General features: G+C 38.3%; 1 protein-coding gene across 2 annotated transcripts in view; it reads left to right on the top strand.

The window, feature by feature from the left end:
* The window catches only part of AGMO (alkylglycerol monooxygenase), a 199,627-nt gene that overhangs the window by 18,450 nt on the left and 157,809 nt on the right, over positions 1–23,368 (top strand). For both annotated transcript variants that reach the window (XM_075050101.1, XM_075050092.1), the window contains one exon: positions 1,881–2,032. In XM_075050101.1, the coding sequence (XP_074906202.1) occupies positions 1,881–2,032 (152 nt within the window). The remainder of the gene's footprint in view (positions 1–1,880; positions 2,033–23,368) is intronic.

Below are 23,368 nucleotides of genomic sequence, written 5' to 3'. Positions count from 1 at the left end.
CAGATTCAGGTGTTTTGGGGGCCATGCCATAAACTGTGTGAAAAATAATCTAGCTGAAAAAAAGGGGGGAAAAAAAAATAGGCAGGGTTTGGGAAGAAGTACCATCGAGAAGTGGCACTGAGACAAGAATGAGCAGACCTGGACAGAGAGATGCATGGAGGCTATTTTAGCTGAGTTCAATATAAGGTGAAGTTCTAGGTGAGACTACAGTGAAAGAAAGATGTTGGTCTGTGACAGTCTCTTAGCTGAGTTTTTGTAAGGCTGTGACATCTATGTGCAGTTTGTTACCACCTCTATTCAAGTAGTGTCTTGCAGGTATGCCATTTGCAATCTCCATTTGAAGTTCCCTGAATCTAAATCCCTCAGTCTTCCTTCAACCATGAATGTGATTTATAGAGTACTAAAAATCTTGCACAACTTTGGACAAAGGTGTTGTTCTGCTGATAATTTCAGTCCGTCGTTCCCCCCCCCCCCAAATATACCAGCAGCAAAACATCTGAGAACTAGATTAGTTTTTTCTGTGTGTAGATGATGGTGCTACTAATAATAATCTCATTTCTGACTCTTAGGCCCTAAACTGAGGTGCATTTAATCCATTGATATATAAAAAAGGATATGTGTGACTTTCCTACAGTTAGTATCTTTTCCCTACTTTTTTTCTGCTTGCTGCTTTTCAGAAGCTTCCCCAGTTCAGTTCACCACAGTCCCACAAACATTTTCAGCAACACAGCAAAGGAGGGTAGCAGGAGGGGGTGTGAGGAAGTTGCTGCGGATCACGCTGTGCACTACTCTCTTCTACAAAAAATACCAGTTTAAATAGACATCAATCTGCAGCTGAGACACCATTTCACAGCTACCTAAGCCAATTGTGACCTGGGCCACCCCAGTGCCCACGGCCTCTCATCTCTGTCCCACTGGGGTTAACACTTCCCGGTCTGTCCAAAAACTCACCCAGCAAAACCAAAGCAATTCGTCTGGAGACAGCTCATCCTCCAAATCAGTGGAACGAGGTGGGAGGTGGTGGGGCACTGAGGAGAGGGTATGACTGTGGCAACCCAAATTTTTCTTAACCTAAACAGCTGTGTAGAGTTACTGCTGGATCTGTCCTGCCCATCCCAGAGCTACTTTCATTCTCCTTCTCCTGGTCTCAGCACTGACCTGAGTTAGGTCAGAGGTAGATGCTCACTCCCTGTAGTCCAGGAACTTGGCAGCAATAAAAGCTGCTGACTGGTGGCTTTCCTGTCTTTGCAAATTCGTGGCTTTTTCTCCTCCTTTCTGGCAGTCCTGCCGTTTTTCTCTACCAATTGCCCTTTCCCTTCTTTTCAAAGGCACTGGGCTTTGTCTCCTCCTGCTGCATTTATCCTCTTAAAGTGAAGTGATATGCTGAGTAGATTGACTATCTTACTGCTCCTAAAAGTCCTGTCACCTTCCATGCCCTTCCCTATAGTGGAAATAGTCAAGGTATTTTAATGTCATACATTAGTGTTTAATGTCATACATTAGTGTTTGAGCATAATTGCTGCTATACTTCAGTCACTTCTGACTTGTGACTTAGCAAGGATGGGTTTCTTCCAGATTTGGGAGAACAGGTTCACCACAGCACCTGCAGAGCACAGGAGTGCTTCAGCCTTTGAGGATGCCTAATACCACAACATGGGTGGTGAGTGGGTGATGGTTGGTTTGAAAAACCTCACAGACCTTAAGTAAAGGTTCCATTGAAGTCAATAGTAGCATTACTTGACAGAAGTTGCAGAACTTGGAGACTGGTTTTATGTGTTACAGAAAGACTCCCACCTGATAAATGGTAAATATATAGAAAAAAGGTTCTGTAATTCAAGTTGAGAAGATTATTGATAAAACTTTTTGGATCTCTATTTCAGTGTTTTATTCAGGAGTGTTGACTTAATTAGTTATATCTACATATGGAACAACTACAGACTCTTTGAACTGCCCTGGGACTCACCATGGACATGGTATTTGACACTCCTGGGAGTGGACTTTGTGTACTACTGCTTTCACCGCATAAGCCATGGTAAGAGTTAATGAGTTTTTCATGTATTAAAATACAAAATATATTAATTATTTATTAATAAAATGAGGTATTTGGTTTTTGTTTCTATACTTAACCTACTCTAAGCATATATAGCTGCTCTTCTTCCCAAGGATTAACAAAGACTCACTTAGGCATGGAAAACAGTTTGTACATCATACTGTGTATAATAAACATGATTTTGTGAAACGATGGAGTATCATTTTGAAAGCAGTACCACAGCGAAAGTGAAGTATCATAGGAAAAAAATAGGAAGTACATAGAAATTTAGGGTTAGTATCCCTATATGCCTATATGAAAAATCCAGTACAGTACAGGTAAATATTTCAAAAGAACATTGTGGATGTACAAAACGGAGAGCAGTAAAAAAGCAAGGTGGCTGAAATAATGACAGGAAAGCTGGCTAACTTAATTTGTTTCTGTGTGTTTTTAAAAATCTTTTTAAACTTTCAATCACTCTAATTCGTAAATGAATAAAAATATTTCTATACTTTATATATATATATATATATGGACATAGATATACATGTATGAACAAGGTATTTTAGAAATCCTGTCTGCAATTAACACTTGACTACATAAACGCGAGCCTTGCCTTAGTTTTTTTAGAAGTACATTTTTAACCCTACTTGCTTTTATACAGGGAGGAGCAAAAGCACAGTTTAGAAAGGATTTAACTCTTAGTTATTGTAACAATGGAGCCCATGTAAATCATGCCAGTCATTTCTGTACATACATACTATGAAGATGTAATAATATCGATCCCTACGTATCTGTCTCATTACATATTTCTGTTCTATAGTGACAATGTATTTTTGCTCTAGCCTTTTATATCCTATCTGAAAATGCAGTAACACTTTCTATCAATCCTAATTTTGTGCCTGATCTAGAGTCCATAGCAATGAAATAAGAATCTTCTTGTTGTTTAAGAGACTTTGGACTGGGCTTCTCAAGGCAGAGCGCCCACAGCTCACAAAAGCTGTGGGATCTAGTAATGACAGCTTATGTAATGCGCTTTCAGAAAGGGAAAATGTTTTGATGCCAATACGTCAGCGGAATATATGGAAGTAGGTAAGAAAGGAGCCTGAGCTGCTGCGGGGAGTGGGAGGGAGGAAGGGTCCCTCCTGGGTGGGGATGGCAGGCGGGCGTGAGAACAATGCAGGGTGGGTGCAGGGGGACAACAATGGTGGGGGGACAGGGCGGGAGGCGAGGAAACAGGGGGAGCTGAAACAATGCGGCGGGGGGGACATCGCGGCCGGGAGCTGGGAGCCCTGCGTGGGCGTACGCGAGACTGGGAATACGCTTCGCAAACAATGACATTAACAGTGCTGGCAGGGCTACAGCCTCAGGCTGAGAACTGGACCAGAGCGGGAGGCTATTCCTGCATTTTAAAATAAAAATAATTGCCTTCAAGTGTTAGAAAATCACTAGCCTGGCTGTACTTTCACTGGAGTCAGTGGTAAAATTCCCACTGGCAGAGAAGGGAGTAGGGTCAGCTCCGTGCTCTCTAAAGCAATTGCACGTATTTCCATTCTTGCAGCAACTTTGCATTTACTCTTGTCTGTTTTTCTGTATTTTGAGGAGGTTACATACATTGAAATGAATCTCACCAGCAGTTTTAGAATTAAAATCCAAACCAATTCTGTCTGTATGTAACATAGTTGAGGAAACTGCATAAGAAAATGCTGCTGTTGCCTTAAGAAGGTCAGCGCTGAGCTATTCTATAAATGTTAATTTACTCGTCTTCAGGTTACAGAAATACTGTTCGCTATTAGATCTGTGCTACTTAGCAGGGAACTGATACAACATTGTAGAAAATCACTCTAAATGGAGATTTTAGCTTAACTCTTTTCTCTGGTCAAGCAATGATGAAATCCGTAGCATGGCAACACAGCTGTGAAAGTCGGCTGCTTTGGAAGTTGCTAAGGAAATTTAAGTGTAGGAGATGGTTTTAAAAAGTAAAACGTAAACTCCTGAAAAATACCTTTGCACTTTGAGGAGCCAGGGCACTGGAACAGTCTGTAGTACAAGCGGACAAAACACACCCTTGCACTAGAAAGTAACAGGGCCTGGTGATTCAGGCTTGGATCCTAGAGCAAAGTTAAAAATTAATAGCACATGTATATCCCAGGAAATTCAAGCTGTGTGGGCTTATGTGTGGAGATGTAAATAATAGCACTAATTGTATCAAACTGGAAAACTAAAATTCAGATACATTTTGCAGTTGTTTCTTAATACTTGATATAATTTTGATACAAAGAATCATCATCATCATCATCATCATCATCATCATCATCATCATCATCATCCTGTCTCCAAGCAATAATTTGATAACTCAAGCCCCTGGCTTTTTACTACCTGATTTCATGTTGTCCATGCTGTAATTGGATTGTCCATTCTGATATCTGAATAAATAGTCTGAATCATCAACAGATTTTAAAGTTTATTCTGTAGCAGAAACTCTATGATACAATATCAAGTTTTTACCCAGCACTTGGGAAGCTATTTTTTCCTCTTCACTATATGTGTGTAATAGCTATTATCATAAACTGAAGTTATACAGCAACAAGAGGAAGTATTTTTAGGTGTGATCTCATTTTGCAAAGGATAGAGTTATTCTAAGTATGTGCTTGTATTTTCCATTGTTTGCAGTAGCCACTAAAAAGTTAGAAAATAAAATGTTTCACCACTTATTCCAGCATTCTTCTGGGCCTGATCCAAAAGCTGTGGCAGTCAATGGGAGTACTTAGTTAGCCACTGCTTTTTCTCCTGGTATTTTAATGACTTTATAAATCAGTGTAACTTTTCCCTTTGTTTCAGTTCAAAACACCCGTTATGGCTGTACTACTAAGAAAAGTAAGCTGTAAAATCTCAGGTTTTGCTTTAACTTTTTTTCAGGGAAGGATATGTGTGGGTTTGAGGGATTTTTACCAGATATTTTAATCTAGCATATATGGATTACTCCTCAAGTTTCCTCTCCAGGTGCAGAGCCCGTGCAGAGTTACTGCTGCTAGAAAGGGGGATTCAGCGGTCCCAGAGCAGTGCCGAGCCCTAGCCGTGGTGCAGCACACCCCTCCCCACGCCCTGGCCTCGCGGTTACTCCTGTTGCAGACATATGACAACGGCAGTAAGGAATTTGGAGGCTCTGTAAACTAATTTCTTCAGCAGCCACACCTTTTAATCAGGGGAGGAAATCTAGAGACTTCCAGATCCATGCAAAAACAAGAGGGACGCACTTGTGTGGAGCCCTGGTCCCGGCTGCAGGGCAGCAGGGGGTTTCATGGCCGGCTCTGGTGTGGGGGGCTCTGCCGGGCCCAGAGGCACCCCCACTTTGAGCAGGGCCCTCGGCAGTGGCTGTGCTCTTAACCCCGTGCCCCAGCGTGCGATAGTGGGGAACTGTGAAACTCTGGTCCTCTGTGTAAGGGAGTAGTTTTTCACCTACGCTTCCTGGGGGATTGCATCCTGCAGAGCGATGTGGTTTTCTGTCAGCCAGAGGACCATCCACTCCTCTTCCAGGCCCTGGAAGAAGCTGTCCAAGTCTGGCAGCCAGCAGGTATAGGGAGCCTGTCTCTTTTTAACGGCAGCTTCCAACACCTCTTCTTTTGTTCTCCTTTACTGCTGGGGAATTTCCATTGCTTCAGTGTCCCTCCCCTCAGACAACCTGGGAGAAGCGCATTTCCTTCAGCAGGGCCAACCTCCGCAGCAGCTGCATTGTTCTGCCAGGGCCACAGCGGCCCATGTCAGCCGCTCGCCCCCATTGTCCGCTGGCGGCTTCCAGCTGCCCTGGGGGATACGTGACATGGTCCCTGTCAGCGAAAGGCCGAGCCAATATGAGCTGATGGTTTGAGTTATGTGCAGAGGTCGTAAAATAGACCTCAACTGATAAGTATATCCTCGGCGGATTCCCCAGCTGCTACATAAAATTTTGAGTTAATGGTGTGTCTCTTAATAATTCTGAATTTATTTATGGTCGATGAGAAATAAGCCTTGTACTGCACCAGGCATATTCTGGAGCGATAGACTCCAAGCTTCTCACATTCTCCCACCCCACAGCACTGACCTTTTGTCCAAGGCCAGCTTCTGAAGGGTCAGAGGGCAAAGAACAGACCCTGAAAACTCACTTCAGCTTTGTCCCTCGCCTCAGATCTGTGGCAAAATGTCTCGCCTGAGGATGTTGAGGAGGTTTTCTTTCTAAGATGTCCAAGAATTGGAAACTTTGTGAACTCTTCATCTCTTGTTTTGTAGAATTTTTAAAAAAGGGGGTTTCTCTTAGCCATGACTTACATTGCTTCTGCCTCTTCTCCCAGGAAGCATCTTTTCTTACAGTTTCATGGAACAGCTTCTTCAGCAGCAGAGTTGACTTCAGAAGCATCTGGCTGCTCTTTTGTACACCATGCTGTGGCTCACTACCCACTCAGTTCTGCAAAAAACGTCCTGCACGGAGACTATGTGCATAAGATCACTGAAACAGTCCATGTTAAAAAACAGGGTTGTGTTGGGTTTCTTAAACGATTCAACTCAGTTTAGTAGTCATGGGGTCAACTTAGCCATGGGGCAGGACATGTGGTCCTGCCCAGTGGCCAAGTACATAAGCAACATAACCTAGCCTTGCTAGCACAGAATCTAGGGGTTAAACTGGAGACTTCAGAGAGAGCAGAGAGGATTTTCTGCCTCAGTAGTGCACAGACAGGTAATTCGTTCTTTTATAAGGAAACAGAGTGGATAAATTGGGGAAAGTAATGTCTCAAGATTCATGCCATTAAAATGACTCAAATGGGCAACAGTAAAACCCAGTCCTATTCTTTTTGCTAATTATATACATAATCTGCAATAATAATCCCAATATGTTATCACTTTGGACACCTGTGCAATGCTATGTTCACTGTTGAACAAGGAGATGAGTTTGAACTTGCAAGCTTGTTAAAGGAAAAGACAGCAGGGCTCAAAGTCTCTTCACCATCTACATTTACTGCTCATTTTTGGAGGATGTATTGGAATCATACGATTGTGCTATCTTTATTTATCTGACCCATTTCTGCCTTTGAAGTGCTTCTTTCATCTGCAATTTATAATGTGCTTGTCTGAAGTCAGTATATTAGAATGGACTTGTTAAGTAGATTTTATATTAAGAATTGATAGTATATTGAAATAATTTTGGATTGAAAGGATTTCAGATTTATGGGAAATTCATTATAATAAAATGATGTCTGACTTTTGTTATTGGGAACATGGTCAGAGACACAAGGTTTTCCTTTCAGGAAAATCTGTATTCCCCTAGAAATACAGTAAATGACAATGTACTTTTACATGCCAAAGGCTCCATCCAGAGGGCAGGGCTAGAGGATTGGGTGGTGGTGGTTTTTTAGGCTTGTCCTTGCATGTGGGAAAATGCCATGGTTTATCTGACTAGAAATTCAGTACCATATTGATTATCCAGCATGAAACAAATTTAATTCCACCCCAGTGAAAGATAGAAAACTTTGGGAACTGTCAAGTGACTGAATGAGGCTCTGCGCTTTTTCTTGTCACAGCTTGTGTTGATTGCAAAGGGAATTGATACCCAGTGATTAAGAGAAAAATATTCTCTTCTTGTGAATTTTAGAGAAAACATTTTTTGCCATTCTGTCGGTTGTTTTTTTTAATTTTTTGAACAGGCTTGGGAGAGCAGGAAGTTAAAATGCTGACTCTGCTTGCCTCACAAAAATAGCAAAAGCAATAGCTGGTTATCATATTTTCTGTTCTATCTTCTGATTGATTCTGGTCTAATACCTGCAGACAGCATAACATGAATTGAAAATAAATAGAGAGTTCATGTGATTATGATTCATTCCTTGCCTTCCAAGTCCACTGTAAGTAAACTACATTGTTTGTTATTCCTATACACTTGTTTTTATAACTATGTCTTTTACCTTTCTCTTACTTTTCAAAAATAAGAGGTGCTCCTTTACCATGTGTCATGTAATTTTCTGAGTGGACACTGAATTTGTAGAACACCACAGTCAATCTTAGCAAACCAAAATGTTGCCATTCCTTCTGACATTTAAGTGTATATTTTGGTTGAGAAAGTTCGCCTGAAAACTACCTCAGCTGCAGTGAGGCTTCCTGACATGGAGTGGTCTAGGGTCCCGTAAAATTATAGGAGCCTGCTTGTATTGTTTTCAGGTTGTTATTGTTCATAATAAGTTCCTGTTGTTTAAAAGACTGATTTCTTGTATACTGGCAAGAATAATGTCCTGATATGAGGTGAGGTTGACTCATTTAGTCTGCTAAATTTATTGTGGCACATGCAGATATCACAAGCCCCTTCCTGTTCTACTTTAGAAGCTGTGAGATAGTAAGTGACTTTCTGAAAAATCTCCATAACCTGAAGAGAGCTCAAAAGATGGAAATAAGAGGAAATCTACTACAGAGTTTTTACTTAATTTTAATTTCTGAATATCCAAAAGAGGTTTATGGCTGAATAGATTTTGTACATATGTGAAATGCCAGAGGTTATTAAGAATGATGGTAGTAACAAATCTGCCAGCAGGTTGGACAGCAGACAAAGTGGTCGGCCATGGATTTTTGGCTCTTTAGAAGTGCTGTAGGATGTGCTCTGGAGTGGGAATATGACGTAGTGGGGGGTAGGACAGGGCTCATTGCTATAGGTGAGGAATTAAACTCCATGGTATGGGTTAAACATGTAGTCCAGGAAGACATAAGCGGCTTATCTTTGGATGATCGAAGGGTATCAGGAGAAAAGTCATTATACACTTGCCATGATTCTTGTAGGTTTTCTGTAAATATCTGGTAATTGCTTTTCTTTGCCACAGGATGCTAGGAGAGATGAATCTCTGTGGTTGTTACGAATTAGGCCTTGATATGAGTCTAAAAGCAATCTTTTAAAAATTTTTTTGGATTATGCCAGAGACAATGTATCTTTTAAATATCATGAAATACGTATTCATGAAAGCGTGAGCTGACACTATTATGACAGTTTTTATACCAAAAATTCAGATGGTAATTCCATCTCCTCTAAGCACTGTTTATCTTTTCTCAAGCTCCCACCATGAAGAGATCCCCAGTACAAAATGAAAAAGAAACCATATTCTTCCATTTTCCTTGTTACTAGTCTTTTCTTATGGTTGGGAAAGGGGCCAGCACAAGGTTAATACTTCTCTTAAGTATCACTCAAATCCTGCTTTGAGGATTTACACAGTACATTGGCGTTCTCAAGGCTCTCTATATAGATATGCATTAGCTAGAGGTACGTATGAGTGTCTGGAGGGTAGAATCTCATCTTTTTCCTACCTGCAGTGCCTGGGTTGTTCCTGAGTGCACAGACTGGCTCTGCTTGCACAAAAGCAAGTTTGTAACATGCTTTTACAGTAAAACATTAGAAAATGTAAAATAAATATCCTTAAATATTCAAAGCCATGGGGAAAATCTCTGCTCTTTTTCATCTAAATTTTTCTTTAAGGTGGTAAAACCTAAACTTTCTGAGGCTTGAAATGAATTCCAAAAGTCATTTGTGAAATGACTCTCTTCTGAGATCCCCAGGAAATGTGCACAGTGTGTGGATTAAACAGGTGGTTGTAATGAAGAAACTGATACATTGCACACATGACTGTTGTGATTACAGTCATGCTTCTGACTAATAAACTAATCTGATACAAGTGTCATTGCACATGAACAACATAAAACAGTATCTTATGGGATGAAGTGGGAGAAGAAATTTTGTTATAAAGTAACATGGGTTGACCATTCAAAAAGTAAGCTGTCTTCACACATTTGTATCCTTGGCTAGTGCTGCCCTCTAGTCCGTGTGTATGCATTTTAAACAGGAAAAAAAATAATCGCTTTTTAGTCTGAGTGAGTAGAGACATGAGTATGAAAGCATCTAACTCACTGTGCGAAGAAACAGTTCATTTGACATACTTTTCCAAGTGTGTTGCTGAAAACCAATGAAATGGTGCATAACACTTGTACTTCTTAAGATGTTATAGAGCATAAAGTAAAATTTGAATTATCCAAGTTTTGAAGTGAACCTTTTTGCAGTTAGTGAGTGTGGGAAAGGAGAAACTAGTTCTTCCGCAATAGTTTAAAGATTTTATTTTTATGGAGTTTTACCTGAAAAAAAGTTTTAAATAGTTCTATTATACACTATTTGACCTCTTAAATATTATGGAACTGCCTTCAATCGAGTAACTTCGTAAGTTGAAGAAAGAGACTGTATGTTTGGAAGTTCAACTACTTGTTCAAGGAAAGAATTCCAACTATGTCCGTCTTCTCTTCCTTTTTTGTTTCTGTCTTACACTTTGAATATGTATCTTATGCTAGAAACTTATATTTAGAGTAAGTGAAAAACCCACCTGAGAATAGATATTCTTGTTCACCTTCACCTAATTTTAAGCCATGTTACTACTTATGTCAGCTAAAGGCTTCTTACTAAATTGGAGAGAAACATAAAAATGCTTGCTAATATCTATTTCCTGAATGAGTAGCACACAAATCACTTCATCCAGGCTCATTTTAAACATTTATTTCCTAAACCATTTGCAGTGACTTTGGAGATGCTAGCTCTCGGTTTCTGATACAGCAGCTTTGTACACTGTCTTGCTAGAGGGCTTTGTCCTGGGCTGGAGGGATGTTCAAAGAGGGGCAAGGTTCATTTTTTTGTCCCTTTCATGTTTGGCCAATCTATTGCAATCAGCAGATCAGCAATAAAAGGTACCAAATGTAACAACAGTTTTTAATTTGTGATATGAAAATGTAATTGTAAGGAATTAGATTTAGAGTAAAAGCAAACATCATATAATTCATCAAACAGCAGCAGTGGTAATTATTTTTTGTCACTAAGTTTTAAAGTAGAAGCAGAGGCCTAGAGAAATAAAAGGCATTGTTAAAACAGATGGCCCATTGAGATGCTTGTGCTTTTTCTGTTACAAAAAGAAGTTGATTTTCTCCTGCTGTGCTAGTAAAAATTGCCTGGTCATTATTGCTCTGTTTGTCGGTCTGTATAGTTTTAGCATGGAAAAAGAAATGCACAGAACGCTATCTCTCTGCATCCCTGCTCAGAAGCAGCACTTTAGCTAATAGGCACTATGAAGACCTATAGTACTTTGCAATTTCAAGTAGTTCTTTTGAAATTTCTTTTCAAGCACTTTTCAAACTGTGCAGAATTTAGCTTTGGAGCACCTTCACAGCCTACCTGCAGGGAAAGGTAAGGTGGCTCTTGGAGTATATATGCGGTTCTGTGGCTGGGGGATGCAAAGCAGGGACATGGATGCAGCTCTTCTCCTGGGGAGATGGGCTGCTCTGAAGGGCTTGGCCTCACACTTTTCTTCTTCAGCGGCACATTGCTAAAAACTCCCATTTCTGGAGTATTAGGACCAAGGACGTATCAGAAGTATCATTGCTATTTCCATTTCTTCCATGTTTTTATGCAAATTTTTCTGTATTTTAAATACAGTTTTCCAGTGTGTATCCATCAATACATGTGTCTTTTATGCATGTATGCATAGAATTTTTTTTAATTATATTTGGTATCAGGTTATGTGACTGACTGAAATATTTCCAAGTGTGTACGTACAATCGATCCTTATCAGAATTAGCTAAAAAAAAAAAAAAAAGAAAAAAAGATTGTTCATTGCTAATTGCACGCTCAGTTTTACTCACTGATGGGCACTCCTTGCCAAGAATAGGTGCATGATTACTTGCAAATTTGAAAAGAGTATTGTTTTTTTGCTATAAGAAATTTAAAATGATGTTTTAAAGCAGACTAAAAGTGCATTCCACCCCAACCCCCAAATGGTGAGCTGTTCCTTTCAGGATATTACTCAGATTTCTAGAAGCTGGATGTCTGTAATCGTTTTCTTTGCATGCTAAAAATCTAGTGAGGCCATTACCATTTCAAATACTTTATTATACATTTCAAGATTGGCAATTAACATTTAAAGTGTGTTTGGAGCAGACAAAACATTATTGTATCTGGACAATGTTCTTTACATGTATGTTTCCTTCAATGCATCTTTATTGCCTTAATGAAGGTATTTAAACTGCCAAAAATGCTTTTTGAGTGTAGGAATAGCAGTCTTTTCCACATCACACTCTATCTAAATTGATAGCATGCTGGTGGAAGATGTAACTTAATAAAAATCACTAACCAGATTTTTTTCCTTTTTTCTTTTTTTAATAGCTAAAATTATCAGTAAATCCTTTTTTTGGCATAACTTCTCTTTTTTTTCCAACCAAAGATATTTAAATAACCTACAGTATTTTTCAGTTAGTTTTTCTCAAGAATCAGTAATTGTCAAACCCGAATAAAGTCAGCATGGTTAAATATTTTAAAAGTAAAATAACTTTTTTAATCTTAATGAAGAAATGCTCTAAACAGATCCATTCTGTTGCAAGAAGATATCTACAATGTTCTCATCTGTAAAGCTGTATGAAAGACATATCTTAAATAAGAATGACTCAGGTGTTGTTACAATATTCATAGTTGGATTCTGTAAAGCACTTGGATTTGAGCATTGGATGTTGGCCTCTGGGCTACTTATTTTAAGGGCTAAATGGGAACTGAAATATTCTGAAAATATCTTTCTGTTGCTGGCATGCAAAAACTGTGACTAATCAAATCATGTTGGTATGTATGCATGGGGAAGTGCAAGGTTTTGTAGGGTCCAGGAGGAGGACTTGTGATTCTATCTAGTGATTAACTTCCCAGAAACTCTTTTAAACTTGTCTTCTGAAAAAATCATGAACATGCTCAGCTTCTCTGATGAGGTCAAGTATGTGACAGTCATTACGCAGAATATCACTAAAATGGAGAGGGTATTGCTTCAGACAATGTAGAGCAACCTGGGCACATGACCTTGTAAAACACGGGTGAGATTTTCCCTTGCTGCTTCTAACCTTAATAAAATTAGGATAATTCCTTTCTATTTAATGAACGTACATCACAAATATCACTGTCTTTCTAAGCATATCTTGCCATTTTATAGTTGTAAGTTCAGCCGTGCAAAGCTATTGCTAAGACTCTCAGACTGTAATAACACTATGGCATGCGACATGTTTTCACAAGAAATCATTTCAGAAATCAGTGATGTCATGTTCATGCCTTCCATCAACTGGAAACTGGCCTATTAAATTGAGACAGAAGGCAGCATGATTTTTTTGCTTTTACAGCACAGAGGTGTAAAGAAAGTATATGCTTTATTTGTGCATCATATATTTTACATGTTTTTATGTTTTCTTTTATTGTCTTTTAAATTATAGTCATTAGTAACAGTTATGGATGCTGAGATCCTGAAAAGTTTGTAGTCATAAAAATAAAATCTTAAGGGTTTTTTTCAGTAAGGTAACCTATAGTGTGTTACAGAAATAAAAGTAAAAGGAGTTTTTCACTCCAAACTGTCTTTTAATTTAATATAATTTTGACTGGAAATTACCTTCTGTTTAAAAGAAGAAAGAAATTAAAAAAAAAAAAAAGGAACTGTTCCTGAGTTGTATTGTGGTTTAACCCCAGCCAGCAACTAAGCACCACGCAGCCGCTCACTCACTCCCTGCCCCCCAGTGGAATAGGGGAGAAAATCAGAAAAAGAAGTAAAACTCATTTGTGGGTTGAGATAAGAACGGTTTAATAGAACAGAAAAGAAGAAACTAATAATGATAATGATAACACTAATAAAATGACAACAGTAGTAATAAAAGGATTGGAATGTACAAATGATGCGCAGGGCAATTGCTCACCACCCGCCGACCGACACCCAGTGAGTCCCCGAGCGGCGATTCCCTGCCTAAACTAGATGGGACGTCCCATGGTATGGACTACACCGTTGGCCAGTTTGGGTCAGGTGCCCTGGCTGGGCATGAGAAGCTGAAAAATCCTTGACTTTAGTCTAAACACTACATAGCAACAACTGAAAACATCAGTGTGTTATCAATGTTATTCTCATACAAAATCCAAAACATAACACTATACCAGCTACTAGAAAGAAAATTAACTCTATCCCATCTGAAACCAGGACACATACTAAATGACATAATTTTAAGAAGCCATAATATTAATTTTTGCTCTTTTGTCTTTTAATATGGGTATGATTTTTAAGTTAACCTTTCTTCTAAGAGCACTTCAACTTCACGAAGCGGAGTTAAGTTGGAAAGCATGAAGCTGGTTCAAAGAAATAACAAAAGAGAAGTGAATGCAACGTCAGCTAAACAACAGACTTCAAAAAAACTCATTGCATAGTTTGAATTCTTTATTACTTGTCCAAAACATTTTGCTAAGCAATTTCAGGTTGGATACCAGGATAGTGATTTGGAAAATTTAAAGTCAGCAGTAGCTTTAAATTACTGAATAGTAAGAAAAACTAAACTCATAATTAGATAGATTCAGAAATGATTGATGTTTTCCTTTGCTAAATATGTATCTTTGGTAATAACATTTGAGTCTCCTAGAGTGTTTTTTTTCGTAGTTACACTGCAAAGTGTTTTGCAAAGGAGATGAGTTTCATTATACCCCTCTGTAAAATAGGGGTAGGATGGCACAGGCAGGTGAAGAGACTTTCCTAGAACAGTGGCAGAGCAAGGGACAAACTCAGGGGTGAGCTCCTCAGGCTGGTGCCTCCAGTCCAAAGGCAGTGCTTCCATTATGACAATTCTGTAAGTCAAGGCGGTTTTCTAAATTTTTTTTTTTTTTAAAGTGAATTGATACTCACATTTCCTGTTTCGTGACTATGCCAAATCTGAAGTTTAATTGGCATAAGTTTTGCTATATAATTTATTCACAAATCAATCTGTATTCTTACCTGTGATTTGAGTGATTTCTTCTGGATGTATGTAACACTTAAAATAAAAAAAAGCCTGTTTAAAGATGTAGGATATTTTGCATGCATTGCAGATATGACTGTGTAATAAATACAGTTGTATATGTATGCTCCCTGTGGCTACAGAAGTACATATTCACAAGAATAAAAGCCACAGTCAAAAGAATCCAGACTGCTTATTTTTATACTTACTGATATCCCAGGGAAAAAGGTAAAAAGCAGTTTATAAAACCTGGACAAAAGAAGGATGTAACTTTTTTTTGTACTCCCTTGGGCTGAATCTCAGCTGAAATAACTGACAGTTTTGGACTTGCAGAAGGAAATGATGAGTGAAGATAAATATCCAGATGTTTGCTGGCCAGATGTGTAAGGTTACATTTTGGAAGGCATGAATGCTCTACCTGTGTCTTCTGAGAAGGAAGTTGTAAATAGTAAACATGCTAAATTTTTATTTCTACAGTTTGGGGGGGAAAAAAGGGGTTCAGAGTAAAACTTTGCCTTCAATCTAGTGCCTTAAGAACAGATGCAGGTTGCACATGCAAATTTGCACAGCATACAAGTGGGATTCTTTAATGGCCATTATGTCTGCATGGCTAACTTAACACCCTTTGTGCATTGTTTTTAATTTAGGGGAGATACAGCTTATGGAACTGTCTTAATTTTCCAGCAGTAGGAAATAGGTGTGTCGAGTCTTTGAAAGTTTCCTATTTTCTGTTCCCATGTTTCAAGCGCTTATTTACAACAACAAAAAATTTAAACCTTGACTTTTTCCCCTCTTTCCCCCGCCTACGCTAAGTCTCTCCCTTTCCCACCTAACATACAGATCTGCTTCTTTTCAAATAAATTGTTGGAAGCGGCTGCCTGCTCATACAGCAGCACAGCTCATCTCAGCTTGTGCTTGCTCTCAAACTTGGGAAGAGGAAAGAAAAGTCTTGTTAAAGTCAAGTAAATAACTTAGCTGCTAGGCAGTAGGAAAAATATTGGATTTGATTGTGTATTATTCCCATATGGGTGAGATATATTTAAAATTGAAAAGGAAACCAGCTCCCTTAAAACTTAAAGGGACAGATTTTCAAAAATTGGCAGCCAATTTTCGCCTATAATTGTACTTAATGTGGAAGGGATTTTCCTCTGCCGATGAGGGATAAGAGGGTCTTGCCACCAGACTAGCAGTGAGGCAGAGGAGGCCCCTTCCAGCACGTAGATGTTGTTACTGGCCAGATCTTTCTCTCCTTCCTCGGGCTAAAGATCTCCCATGGCCCACAGGGCCCTGGAGAGGCGGGTGAGGGCTGGAGGCTGCCCTAGTGCATGGGGAGGTGATGAACTCATTTATGTGAACTCCCCGCTCTTTTAGGAGCTCCAAAACAAGCATGTCAAGAGTGAAAATTTTTCTTTCTTTCTTTCTTTCTTTCTTTCTTTTTTTTTTTAAATATTAGAAAAACATTTTTAAATGGGGTTATCCTTCTCCTGGGCAGGCAGTGTTGCAGCATGTTCCAGCACTGCAAACTCCCTTAAATGGCATGGCCTGTAATTTTAAATGGAAACAGCCTTGAACGGTTTTTTGTTTATTGTGTTTATGTAGACTTGTTTTTGTGTTCCCATTCTGCCAGTGTGTAAACATTAGAAAACATAATAACCATATAATTACAGAAGTCCAGTCTCTTCCTCCTTAGAAAAAATAAAGAGCTTCCAGAAATCCTTGTCTCAAAGACACAGGCTGTCCAACCCCAAATTTCTTCAATGAGTTACTCATTTCTTCCCAGTAGCGTATGAGAACAAATAGGCTCTGGAGCATGATCTGAAGGTCGGCCATTGCAAGCATGTAGAAATAGTTTGTTTCAACTTCAGTGTACTCCTCAAAACATTACTTAGAAGTGTCATGTGCCCAGGACGAGGAAAGATGTTAAAAGCTGCAAAGAAAGTGTGGAGATACCACCAGATGTAATAACTTGCTGTCACGAGTCTTTGCATATATAGAGAGAAGGAGAACAGTTAAGAAGAGAGAACGACTAAGAGGGATGGAGAATGACCACAAAGAAGAAGTGATTATAGAAGTGGTATAATCCTGGTCCTGGGACTTCATCCCTGCTCCTGGGGCAGCTGCTGCTACCCATGAGGAGAGAATAAATTGTCAGGCCCTGGGAAAAAACTCTTCAGCTAAAGGTTGAGTAACCAGGTGGCACTCGGAAGCTGCCCCAGCCCATGACTGTGGTTATGGTGGGCACTGCAACCCCCCAGGAAGGCAGGGGTTCTGGACCCTGCCGCCCATCTGCTCTTCCCACTCGTGGCTGTGGTTTCCTCATGCAGGTGGGGGGATGGGAGAGTGGAGTGACAAAACATGTAGTTCAGGTTTGCTAGTCAAACTAGTTGTTTTTCAGGCATGTCACGGTGGCTTATCTGCATGTGTTGCCAGTGTTGTCAGGTCTTGCAATATTATCATCTGTCTCAAGAACTTTATTTGTGGCGTTGGTTTCCAAATAATTCTGAGGTTATTTTTCTTTGGCTTTGATTTTCGTGCCTATAGGACACATTTACTTCATTTTTTTTTCTGCGTCTCGGAGGAGTGAAATCATTTTTGTAATAGTGGAAAAGGCATTGACTACAGCAGTTGAAGGACTAAGAGAAATCTTAGATATCACAACAATAACTGTATAGAAGGAGAAGACTGGGACAGGCAAAGTGGGGTACATTCAGATAGGAAAATGGTATGGATCTGCCTGTGTGAAGGGATATAGAAGCACCGCTGGATGTGAGGGAGAGTGTGGGAAGGGCTGGATGGAGCAGAGGAATGTGACAGAAAACAGTAGGCATTGGGGCGGTATGGAGGAATGTCCATGGAGTCAGGACGAGTTTAGGAGGAATGGTCTGAGGCTAAGGGACGAAATTTATGATGGATAGATTTATGGTCACTGCATGACAAAGTTGAGGGATAAAACCCTGCCCAACAGATGCCCGCAGAAGTTTTGCTGTTAATTACAAAATGAGAGTTTGCACCTAAAAAGAAGGAAAGTCCTCATTTTATCTTAGGCACTAAGAAATCCTGTATTTTTGTATACAGCTAAAATGAAATTTTGCCATAAAGTTTGGCCAGTCCTCTCTAGTCTGCTGAAAATACTCTAGTCACTTCCCAATTAGTTATGCTTCAAAAGCTTATGATTGTCAAGCAAATACAATGATTTTTCAATGTGTAGACTGTCAATAGTAGTTTTTAGTGGCAATGGCAAGTGCTAGAGGACTGTATTTTTATGTATATTATCTATACTTTTTGGTATATTTTTTATCTCTTTAGAGATATCTAAGATTTTTCATTTGCTTATGTTCAAGAAAAGGCTGTATTAATATTTTTTAGTTACATATAGATTTATATCTATTAGTCAAGTAATACAAGCATCCCTTGAGAGGTGCGCTACTGAGTGTTAATATAATTGCTGAAAAGTTTCACACATTTAGTTGGGAATAATATCCAATATGTAGTGTCTTTTGTGTGAGGCGATAGCACAACATTTTACACATTAATCAAAATAATTCACAGAGCTTACTTCATCTTCCACTCTAGTAGGATATGGTTACTACACAAATAACTTTAGGACAGGAAGTAAGAATAATACTGTAATTAACTGAAATTGCAGGGGAACTTAGGTAGTCAGAATGTAATTATGCAAGGCAGAACTCAGTCAGGAAACAGGATTAACTTTCCTGTTCTTTTGAAAAATGCCAGATGATTGCTAATATTTATAAATGGTTTTTACACATCAACTGAATGATGATGCCGGTGACAGAGGAGCTGCCTTTAAAATTATGCTAAGCACTTGGTTCCTTTCTGACTCAGTGATAAAGATTCTTCCTCCACAAGCAGCTGTTAAATTTCCTTCTTGCAAGATAGATTTCCTTAACAGTGTCACATCCAAACATTGGCCCAATCTTTATTAGTTTGTCAGGACTAATTTGATTGCAATATATCCAAAGTAAAGTCAAATTGAAAATGACTGAGTAGAATTGGTTTATTTTAGGGAAAAAAAACCAAAAAACAAAAACACAGCAAAAGTGCATATTCTATGGTATGTCAGACACTGATACAGGAAAGTTCAGCATGGCAGATACTGGCTCAATAGTGAAATGCACAGTTATCACTAACTTTCAAAGGATTCTAAGACCTCTCCTTACTTTAGTAGAAATTGTTTATATAACCTGTATCATTGGTGAAAGTATTTGCCATGTGGTTCAGATGTAGCACAACAGAGGTAAAGTTAGAATTAAACTGTGCCAGAAGAAATAGAAAACAGGAGCAGCTACTAAGTATTGTCAATTAAAATCCAAATGCAGGGAATGATATCTAGTTCAGGAAGAAATTCACTGTATCTGTGATTTGCTGTAAAGAGAGCTTTGGAATGCTAATTGAAACCAAAGTATTGCAGCCCCCAAGGCTGGCTCAGGTGAATGCTGTATTGACAGCGGCTTTGAATGCTAAATACTGACAAGGTCAAATGAGCCACAGTGTAGTCCTACTGTATGCTATCGATTCCTGTACATAAGCCACAGCAACTTTAATTGTAAACCTGGGGCTATTCTCCAGGCAAGTCATGAATTTCACCTTTGATTATTTTATTTATTTATTATTTATTTTTAAAATTGTTTTGGTACTACTTTTAAGGATTTTAAAATGAATTCATTGACTATTGTGTTAAACTTTGAAAAAGTTTACAGTTGTTAACTATTTTGACATTGGTATCTATTTTAAACTAAAAATTTCTTCTTCTAAATTTCTTTTCTATCCATAACTGTGAATAACTCTGTGAATTCTTCATAATCTACTAGGTTGATATACTACACTTACGATATGATGACCAATAAATACGTTATTTTGTAAAAGAGCGTGATGTTATACTGATTACAATTTAGTGTAAAATACTTATTTATAATACTGTAATCTGACACTTCAAGAATATTATTCTCAATGCAAACTAAAATTGTTAATTGTACACCTAATTTTACAGTGTTGACTGAGTTAGTCTACAGGTAAAATCACAATAAATCCACTGCCCACTTAATGATCTTGAGAGATTTTTTTCTGTTTTTGAATGTATATTTATATGGAAATAAGATTTCAGTAAGCAGTGTTGGTTACATTAGATGCCTAAGTGCCAGTCTTTCTGATCAAATAGCATCCTGAACTCAAGGGCTGAGCTGCAACAGTTCTATATCTTGCTTTAAGGAAAGCTAACTGAAAGCTTACTTCTGCCTTTTTGGATTCCCATAGTGGCAAGCAGATCAGCAGAGAGATACAAAATGTTAATCCTTCATACTCACTAAAGTATGTCTGACATCCTGAGCACAATTCTGTGGTATTTCTTAGGCAAAGACTTGCCAAGACTGTAAAGAAAATGTTTTTGCAGGGAGCCTTACTTTGTCCTGACATTTGTGTGAGGACACAATTTGCCATGAACCTTTTAGTCTTCCTATTCCTTCAGAGAATAATGAAAGGAGCCTATTCATCCTGGTCTCTTGGTGTTTTCATGGAAAAATAATAGTTCAACTGCACAGGCCCACTCCTCATCTGAAATATGAGTAAGCCCTGCAGCCGGAGCAATCTGTGCCCACTGCATATTTCTACCAGGACGCTGGACTGTTGCCATTGTTAATAATGTTGAACCTAAAACCAGCATCGACAAATGAAAGAAACAGATAAAAATACTTATAAAAGATCAATGCTTATAGTATAAATATACCAAAGATCACATCAGAAAAAATATGTAGGATAACTGTTTATTATTACATTAGGTTTTAAAATATTTACACTTAGGAATGGACTTTGCTCATTTTGTAGTTGGGGAATATTCCTTTGGGAGCAATGGCAGGATGTTTTCTGTTAACCTCATTTTTTTTTTTTAACTAGAAAAGGAAAACCTTTTCTAGCCAACTTTTCTTTTTTTCTCCCTGTAACTAGGTAATAAACTTGTATCGAAAAAAACACTTGCTAGAAAGTGCTGTTATCTGTTTAAAATTTACGGAAACACTGTAGTTTAATGGTACAATATCTCATGCTCAATTATAGAGGAATTCCTCCGGAAGAACAAGTCATGACTGCAAGTGCCAAATAGATGTGGTGGTGTGACATGGATAGTAAAATTTCATAACAATAGTATTCTGAGGGTTATGTTTTCAAAGCAGATTGTGTTGATAGTACTACAGCTGACCTGGCCATGTTTGATTTGGTGTGTATGTGAGGTATAATGCTACTAAAATATTGAGGATTGAACAGGGTGAGTCACTGTATATGAGGTGAAGACTGATGAAGTTATAATACGGATTAAGTACTTAAAAAAAAAAAAAAGGTATCGTGGCTGTAGAGTTCTCCAAAACCTGAGTCTTTCCTCAGATTGGTACCCCTAACTGCAGTGTTGTAACCCAGATGAATGACTATCAAAGCAAAACAGTTTTATAATGCCCTATAAGAAGAAAAATATCTAAAAATTAAGGGAGAGAGAGATGAGGAGAACCCTTTTCAAAATTGGAATATTATCATATTGAATGAATTTAAAAACTGAATCACCACAGGCAGTCTCCAGGTATAATATATAGGAGAAGAGTTGCAACTTCACTACTACTGAGAGTTGCAAGACTGCTACTGTGAGTTTCAAGACTGCTGCTGTGAGTAGTATTGGAGTTAGCAGGGAATCAGGTAAAAATTTTTAGATTCACAATGCCCTCAGCCTCCCTGTCCTTGTGGTATTCTCTTTTATTAATGCTACTTCTTTTCCCCCCAAAGATTCTTAAATCTTAAAAAGTGAACCCTGTTCTCAGATAAGGGGTCTATGTTTAAGTGCTTATATTTTTACTAACACATTTAATAGAACAAAGTATTACTCAATTTATTCTTTTAGATAATATAAAAAGACTTTCTGTTGCTGCAAGTTCTAAATACAAACCTGCAACAAAGTTTAATGCTCCTATTTTGCTGCTTGTTAATATATTTGCTTTTAAGATTTGAGAAAAAGTATTCTATACCTCTATTAATGTCGTGATTTAATTTTTTTTCAGAGCATCTGGTAAAAATGCACAGCTGACTTCGTAAAGAAGTCCATTCCTCATTTATATTCTGGAAATATGATAGAGTAAATAACTGAAGTTTTCTTACAATTTCAGATTTCCAATTAAAGGAGACAGTCCTGGCAATTGAAGACATACTTTGTAATGAAATAAGATTAATTGCTTTTAGGATGAAAAGTTTTTTTTTTTCAGATGAGAGTGTTTTCATTGTTTTCATTTAATAAGTGAATCAGAAACTTTAATTTTCTAGTTGACTGAAGCGATGTGCTAAGGTTTTGTATGAGCATGATTTACAACAGTATAAATTCCATACAGGGTGCACAAAATAAGATTATTTTTCATCTTTAAGAAGGTGAAGAAATGAAGGACTGGGGAATTTGCTTAGCACTTTTTAAGTGAATATAGGTGACATAAGAAGCATAAATAAAAACAGCATCTCAGAAGTCGCTCATCATTTGGTTGCTGGAAATATTAATTCCATAGTACAGCACAGGGAGAAATTACTACATCGAATGGTTATTTTGCAGTGTCTTCAATATGGTGATGGCACTGACATTTTAAAAGAACATATATAGAATTCAAATTTTGTTTAACATACAATTTATATAATGTTCAATCATACATTAATTTTAAATAATAAGTAATCGCTCTATAGCAAGATTACAGTAGCAAATACCCAAACCTAGATTTTAAAATTCTATGTATCGGAATTAATTATCAAGGTATGTAAGTCTATGGAAATAGCATCGCTTTGAGAGGTAGCTCCACAAAGCCAATATTTAAACATTTCTGTTCTGGGGGGGAGTGTGTGTGTGTGTGTGTGTGTGGAGAGAGAGAGAGAGAGAGAGTGTGTGTGTGTGTGTGTGTTGCAAGGATTGCAATTCACATCAATTTGAGAGCCCGGTACTTTAGGACCTTAGTGGAGTAACTCTCCACTAGCACTAGCTCTGCGGCTAAAGTGAAAAACAATTCCATTGTTCAGAGTTCCCATCACTTTGGAAGATTAGGTGATCTGAGGAAAAAGTACAAACATAGCTGACCTTGTGGTGGATCAAGAAACAGGCATGGCAAAGAAAGGGCTGAATTTCTTAAGAAGATTCTAGTTTGCCTTACTTCTTTGGGCAAGAGACTGTGAACTGTTGCCAGGTAAGGACTGAGGATAGTTGCTGCAGTTGCCTGAGGAATTAGGGGGTCATTTGAGTTGGAGCCTCCTCTACATTTGGAAAAGGTCAACGGAAATGTTACTGGGGATGTGCTGAGGCTCTAGCACTTCCCTGCTGGCTTAGGAGGGTGGGCCTTTCCCTTACTGTGCTGTGACTTGTAATGTACTTTACATCCAACCGTAGTGGAGGAAGTATGGAAAAGTCATCTTTGCAGAAAGAAATGTTTTTGAACCTGTGCACATTTAATGGATGTCTATTTTTATATGTTCATAACATTATAAATATATGGAGTGTTTCCTATT

The sequence above is a fragment of the Buteo buteo genome, chromosome 2, assembly GCF_964188355.1.
Source record: "Buteo buteo chromosome 2, bButBut1.hap1.1, whole genome shotgun sequence".
NCBI lineage: Eukaryota > Metazoa > Chordata > Aves > Accipitriformes > Accipitridae > Buteo > Buteo buteo.
Note: the sequence above shows the minus strand (reverse complement) of the source record. Positions and strands in the feature narration are given on the sequence as shown.